Source organism: Carassius gibelio, chromosome A20 (assembly GCF_023724105.1).
Source record: "Carassius gibelio isolate Cgi1373 ecotype wild population from Czech Republic chromosome A20, carGib1.2-hapl.c, whole genome shotgun sequence".
In the NCBI taxonomy this organism is placed as follows: Eukaryota; Metazoa; Chordata; class Actinopteri; order Cypriniformes; family Cyprinidae; genus Carassius; species Carassius gibelio.
The window spans coordinates 13,573,188-13,580,664 of NC_068390.1; the positions used below are offsets into that span (position 1 = coordinate 13,573,188).

The 7,477-nt window shown below is 41.6% G+C and overlaps 1 protein-coding gene across 1 annotated transcript; it reads left to right on the plus strand.

Moving 5' to 3' along the window:
- Positions 1-234: 234 nt before the first annotated feature.
- On the plus strand, positions 235-7,240 carry LOC127938105 (homeobox protein SIX4-like). The gene is made up of 3 exons (XM_052534518.1): positions 235-1,095; positions 2,842-3,449; positions 6,165-7,240. Exons 1-3 carry the CDS (start codon positions 362-364, stop codon positions 6,608-6,610), a joined length of 1,788 nt encoding a protein of 595 aa, XP_052390478.1. The 5' UTR covers positions 235-361; the 3' UTR covers positions 6,611-7,240.
- Positions 7,241-7,477: the final 237 nt, after the last annotated feature.

The following is a 7,477-nucleotide window of genomic DNA, read 5'->3' on the forward strand; positions in this document are numbered from 1 at the left end:
GTGATGACACAAGCTGAACAAGAAGCAAGTATTTTGTGCATTTGAAAATGTGAAATCTCGTGCTTGTATTGTGTACGGGTGGACAAAGCGCAGCCTGCATTACCTTTCGCAGGTACCCGCGTTTTAACTGCACGCTTGATGAACGTTCCCAGCAGCGCAAACATTTGTCTTCACATCCCCGTCGCTCCTCCCCGCAGGGGCAGAGCGGCGAATCAAAATGCGCTCAGGGCTTGGACTCCTTTCCAACGTGGGCTGTGGAGTTAAACTTGTGGTGGAACTAAGGACGCCAGATCTTATCCACAGCACACAGCGGTCAGATACCTGATCGTGCTTGGATGGAGGGGCGAAATCCGATCGCCTGATGTGCTGCCTGAGACCCAGAGGAGTGACTTATCAGGACGCGCTCAAAATGTCTTCTTCCTTAAGCGAGGTCATTAGTGCCGATGAGATCAAGAGGGAGAATCGTGGGAGTGTCAAGCTGTCAGTGTTGGACCCCGCGGAGTTACCGATGGAGAGTGCCGAACTTTTGGACTGCTCCCCGGCCTCCCTGGCCTTCTCCCCCGAGCAGGTCGCGTGCGTCTGCGAAGCGCTGCTGCAGGGTGGGAACGTGGAGCGCCTGGCCAGGTTCCTCTGGTCACTGCCGCAGAGTGACCTGCTGCGGGGGAACGAGAGCATCCTGAAAGCGCAAGCGATAGTCGCGTTCCACCAGGCCCGCTATCAAGAGCTCTACTGCATTTTGGAGAACCACAGTTTCAGTCCGTCAAACCACTCGTCTCTGCAGGACATGTGGTACAAGGCGCGCTACAATGAAGCGGAGAAGGCGCGGGGCAGACCGCTGGGTGCCGTGGACAAATACCGTTTACGCAGGAAATATCCGCTGCCTCGGACTATCTGGGACGGAGAGGAGACCGTGTATTGTTTCAAAGAGAGGTCTAGGAACGCGCTGAAGGATATGTACAAGCGGAACCGGTACCCTTCTCCAGCCGAGAAACGAAATCTGGCCAAAATGACAGGACTTTCTCTGACGCAGGTCAGCAACTGGTTCAAAAACAGGAGGCAGAGAGACAGAAATCCATCCGAGGCGCAGTCAAAAAGGTAAACCGCAGCTATATTTCAATTGTTAATCGAGAGTGGGAAACTTATGATGGAATGCGCGAGACCGAATGGAGGACACGTTTCACCAATGTTTTGAAATACGAAGCTTGGAGCGCTTCAGTGAGGTGCAGCTTTGAAGAACGTGGAGAACTGCGACGCGTTTACTCTTAAAAATAAAGTCTCTACACTGGTTCATGGGTTCATCAAATAATGATTTTCTTATTTTAAAGCCGTTTTTGAAGAGTTCGTGCTGCATTACAGGTTTCTCGGATGTCAAGACAATAATAATAATAAAAAAATAAAAATAAAGTAGCTACATATAAATGGAAAATATTTTAAGAATGCTTAAAAGTTCGTCTATGTAAACACATTTTGAGTTGTTAGCTCAACTAACAAATGCTGATGCCTCTTTTAACTTTGTAGACATTTCATAAATTGTCAGACTGAATTAAAAGGGTCACATTAATTGGATAATCACAACAAAGACATTTTAACAGACATGTTACTGCTTTCAAATGCAACCCAAACAGACCCTAGGTTTACTTTAGATATGATCAGCCATTACCATATCCATTGTCTATATTTGTTTCTGGATTTTAAGGCTATTGTCCCACCCTGGTTATCAGTCAGAGAGATCTGCACTCAATCTCCTGACGTGGCCAAAATCCTCTTCACAGCTTGAGGCATCTGAAGATAAGAAGCAGCTCTGTATTTGTAAACTTCTGCTCGCAGATCGTTCAGAGTTTCAAACTGCTGTGGAAATAACTCTTCTCCGTTATACATGCTGCTTTTGTCATAAATACTAGCCTAAATCTTAAGACTCGTAAATAATTTCCGTATGCCTCCTAGAGTAGCCTACGCGCTGCTTTGATGTTGCACTGTCACTCTGACGAAGATAATTACTCAGTGTTTAAACGAAGATGTCCATGAGCTCCTCAGCTTCTGGTCTCAGAAAGACCAGCGGCTTGTCGTGTCAATAAGATCTTTGTATAGATGCGGCTTCGGCTGCTCGAGTCACTCCAAGCGATGCACCCGCAGCTGTCATAGTCTGTAAAGAAAGAGACCCACCAAATGCCTCCAAGAGCTCAGATCCTTTTATCTGATTTTTGACCCCCGGGGGTAAGAGGTCCTGTTAAGAAATGATGACTGAGATATTTACAGAAAAATATTTTTATTATAGCGGTCTGTTTTTAGTAGCACAAGAGGTCGATTTTAACAATATTAGCGATTAACAATATTGTGCTTAAAAGTTTGACAGTTGGTTTATAAAGTGTATTTTCTAAAGTGCCTCTAAGTGCATATAATGCTACTGAAAAAGCAGTTAAAGGCATGCTTTAACTTAGCATGTGCACACTTTCTTCATTTTGAAATTCCACAGTATTTTTAATTCACTGATTAAGAGAGAAACTAATAAACAGATAGATCAATTGAAAAATAACTTTTTTTTTTGTCAGGTTTAAAGTGTAAAGGTTCACCAGATAATTACAATGTACAGTAGCTATTTCCAAATGATTATAAGATTTTTTTTTATTATAATTTTTGTTATTAAATAAGTGATAATTCTTGAATTAATATGAGGTATACTTCAACAATTCAAAATGAACAGACTAAATTTAAAACACTGCAAATTGTTGATGACTTTGTAAAAAAAAAATTGCATCTCAGGACAAACACCAATTTGTTTGCACCAAAGCAATAAATAAACATACACTATGGTCTGTTTTCTAAAAAAATTTTTTTTTTCAGTGAGTCAGATGGCAATCACAGTACAGAAGACGAGTCCAGTAAAGGCCAGGAGGACTTGTCACCACGTCCCCTCTCCAGCAGCTCTTCTAGCTCAGTCACACACGGAACAGCCCCCACTACGATTTACTCAGATGGAGGAACGACAGTCATCCAACAAATTGGAGATGTCCAAATGCATTCACACACATCTGGAGGAATGAGTTTTAATGGTGATCTAGCAAGCGTGAATGCTCACTACATCAACGGTGGAGCCTACGTTCAGTCACACGGTAGCAACTCTCTCCTGAATGGACTCGGTGCCACGAGTGGCCATTTCTTGACCTTTGATCCCCAGAGGGTCTCCCATCACAGTCAGGAGAGACGGTTAGGTGGGTCTTCTGTGTCTTATGCTCCGTTCTCAATGGGGGTTTCTGAAACTGCCTCTGGAAAGCTGGAGGCCATGCAGACTCTAGTTTCCAATGCTGAAGATGGAGTCATTTCTTCAGTGGTCTCCTTCGCTTCGGCCACCTCCACGCCATCCACTACTTCAGGAGGCCTTCTTCTAAGTGAAACCACCATGGGTCTTCCTCCTGTAATGCTGCCGCCATCCTCAACATCATCCTCTCATGGTAGGAGGCCATACAAAAATTCACTAACTTTCAAACTTGTCGTTCCAAACTTGTAGGACTTACTTTATTCTGTAGAACACAAAATAAGATATTTTGTGAGTATAATAAACGTCAGTGGGGTTGAGAACTTGAAACTTGAACTTGAATATTTATTGCATGGGCAAAAAAGCAATCTTCTTTTGTCATCATACAGATTTGGAACAACATGAGAGTGAGTAATGACGGCATTTTTCATTTTGGGGTCATTTCTTTCTGTAGATTGGCTATATACATAATGTTTTCCTGACACTTCTAGTTGTGCGCTTCTGCATCTCAAGCATATGCCTTCGAAGACACAATACCAACAATATCTAAAGTAGTCCAAGCACTTCTAGCGAGCTTATAAGAGCCAAAGTAATTACATCATCACTTTGGAGGATACTATGACTGAACATTTATGTGGTTAAGCTTGCCAAAATTGACCGCAGAGCTCGGTGCAAAAGAGCAGAGGTTTTGCAAGAAAGCCTTGTGGGTCATGGGCAGTTGGAGAGTCTTGTGGGTGAAGTTGTGAGAGGCATGTTGGGGTTCAGGTCAACTGGCTAGCGGATCATACCAAACGCAGTCTCGCAACACGGTCCCCACCTCCCCTCCATGGCCCTAACCACTCACTAATGGTTCTTTCCATGAATATTTTATGGCCACATCAATAACAGCAAGGCTAGCTGCATTCTGCTCCTCTCTTGCTAGTCTGTTTTATCCTTTAATATGCAGTTTACGAGCCACATAAAAACAAACCCACCCCTGGCTGAACTTTTGATTTAGCAGGAAAAACGTCGAGCCCAAACGATCCAGCAAGAAAAAGACAATATTAAAATTGTTTAGCCAAAACCCTGTTTCCTCGTGCCCATAATTTTCAAGGCAATTCAATAAACCACGTCTTCATAAAAACACAAAGTCTGATCTCTAGAGTGCCTCACAAATACAAAGGAACAATAGAAAAGTACTTGCAATGTCATTTTTGTCTATGAAGTCAAAACTAGTGAGATACGGTTTCAGATTTTTCTGTTGCATAGTCATCCAGATGACAAAAGAGGGCTGAGTAAACCGTATAAGTCAGATGGAAGAAAAATATATTCCTGACCCCCTTTAAACAACAACCCTCTTCCCACAAGCAATGTCTGCGGGAAGCTTAAGAAAACTTGGTTCTAGTTTCAGAAAGTGAGTGAGTTTGAAGCGGGGGAGGGGGGCTGGGCGCAGTGATTATTTATCAGACATTTGTGCAAGCCTAATGGAAGAAAAGTGTCTGGCCGAAAGCCAGCAGCTGTCACTGCAAGAGACATGTGCCAAGAACCACATTCTAGAGTTACAAGGAAATCATAGCGAGTTTAACCGCAAACTGAAAATGAAAAAGGTGTTTCATTTTACAGTTCACTAGAAAAGTTCTGAAGAAAAGAATGACGAGAGGTACAAAGATATTGACCGAAAGAATGAAATAAAAGAAAAAGAGAGGGACAGGAGCAAACCTCTTGAGAAAACAACAAAGGAGTCTCATCTGGATAAACAGATCACACCTTCATGCTCTGTCCTTTCTCTCTCATCCATTCTCAATTGAGTTTTTACGAGCTGTAAGAGCAGCCAATTGCCAAGTAAAGGAAAAAAAGAACGTTGAAATAAACTCAGAAGGGTTGATGTCCCGGGCAAGTGTTTGGGGTTACCACTGTATAGCTGCGTCATCATTTTCGTGTCGGTTTGAACTGGAAATATTCTGTTTTTTTTTTTTTTAGCAATGAATCAAAAAGGAAAGTCTCTGCTTTCTAATGATGTAATTGTTTTGCTTCTACGTAATATAAAATATAATTCATTAGCTGTCCTCTTCCTGAGAAAAAAGCCTCTGAACTTCAAACGTATTTTTTTTTTTTACATAATTAGATGTATTCAAACTACATCAAATAATACATCAAATTAACATTATGGAAAATATTATACATTTATAATATTGAATACAATTTTCAAGTGATATTTTGCTGTTCTCTAAAATAATGTTAGTTGCACTTTATTTTACAGAACGTGTACTAACAGTGTACTTACAGTGTATTTATCTAAGAAAGTTCTGGTAACACAAGGTAACTACATGAGGTAGGGTTAGGTTTAGGGGTAGGTTCAGGGTTAATACCTAGTTATTGTAATTACTATAATAATTACATAGCATCTACATGAGGAACAGGACTGTAAAATAAAGTGCTACCATAATGTTTTTCTTGCTAACTACTATCTATGGACACTGAATGGCTTTTCTGAGGTTGTCAAAATGTTTTATTGACCTCTTTTTCCTGGTTGAAACACTGATTGAGCTAAGTTGTTTCAACACACCTTCTGATGTTCATATATTTTTATGTAGTGCTATAACATTTAGTAAAGCAGAAGAGCAGTTTATGTGCGCTTTGTTTAAAATGAGGCGGATACAGCGATCAGTAACACCACATTAAAGAGCATCAAATAGGACATTTAAAACAAAAAATGAATTGTGTTTCATTGTGTTTCTCCACAAAGAACTCCCTGCAACTTCCGGATCAAATTGATAGAGTATGAGCATGAACATGTGTGCGTGTGTGTGTGTGTGTGTGTGTGATGCATCACATATATTCAGTAATTTATTAAGCTTGCCAGACATGGAGAGCTACCTTTACTGAACTGGATTTCATCTTCTCTTTTATCCCCCATTCTCTGCTCCTTTAGGCAACATGGTCAGTGACTCTCCTCAACACTCAAGCCAAACCCTGCTGTACACCCAGACCGTGAAGCAGGAGCCTTTGGATGTGTCTGGAAGCTACACTTATCCTTCTGAAATGCCCATGGACCAAGGCAGCAACCTGGGCTATACAGCATCCCTTTTCCTTTCTTCTTCTTCTACCAGTGGTTCACATCCCCCTACTGTCACGGCCACGGTCACTTCTGCCCTCTCCGGCACCGAGGTACACCACGCTCTAAATCAAGCTGGACGTGGCCTCCAGGAGACTATAGACTACCGGTCTCAAGATGTCCAGCTGCACAACAGCCTGCAAGTTGCTTCTAGGGCAGGAGAAGGCGCAGTTAGGGTTGTTTGTGGGGATCTGGACATGGAAGGGAAAGAGCTGGCCAAGCTGCAGACTGTACAGATGGACGATGATGGAAGTGACCTATGATGATGTCATTAGCAACAAAGAGCTGCATTTCACTCTTGCTAGACTGGTTTTGTTGCGTCGCATTGTGCCCTTACGGACCCAGTAAGCACAAATCATTTTCAAATGAACCCTGACGATGGATATAAAATACGAACAGTGCCTTCCTGTCCTCAGATATCCCGACTTGCACTAAGATGGCTGCAGACTGTACCAGGCAATGCACTGACCTTCTGAAGATTATTTAGATGCAATGTCTTTATACTCTCACCTCATAAAAATGTACGGAAAGACCCGTTAAAAAGCACAAATGTGCTCTGGAGCAAAAAAAATGCAGCTTTATAGTGATTGTTTTCTTTTAACAAGAATTTATTGAAGCACGGATGTGTTTTTTGCTGTTGTTTATTTTTTTTTTTGTATTTAAATTCTTTGAGTGTGATGATGCAGATGTGATAAATGTTATTTGTTTCCTTTGATTGTGGAGGAATTTTATGTTACAGAATTAGTGATTCATACTCATACGTCTCTTATTACGCATCCCAATGTGGACTTCGTAAGTGTTCTTTTTAAGTGTATAATCATGACCATTAGCACAATTGGTCACATGTGCCTTTCTCATAAACTGTTAATATACTAAGAAGCTAGTATGAAGTACGAGTGTTTGTTTTTGTTTATTCTTGTGACAACTGTTCTACAATGATAGGGACGTGTTTTGTAAATTCCTTTAGCATTAGAAAATGCCCAGCGCTGTATTCTGTGAGCATCGTAGGACAAGATAAATATTCGTGAGGTGCGGTCACATTTACCGTAGTTGGACAAATGTTCACGAGCAAAATGCAGTAGGAATTTCAAAAGGAATCCACTCCATTGGAATTTTCACTTGTGGGAGAA

Bases quoted from the DNA above. Each gene is read 5' to 3' on its own strand.
- LOC127938105 (XM_052534518.1), top strand. From the start codon at position 362: ATGTGCTGCCTGAGACCCAGAGGAGTGACTTATCAGGACGCGCTCAAA. The intron at 1,096-2,841 runs GTAAACCGCAGC...TTTTTTTTTCAG, and splicing joins TCCGAGGCGCAGTCAAAAAG to TGAGTCAGATGGCAATCACA. The intron at 3,450-6,164 runs GTAGGAGGCCAT...CTGCTCCTTTAG, and splicing joins CTCAACATCATCCTCTCATG to GCAACATGGTCAGTGACTCT.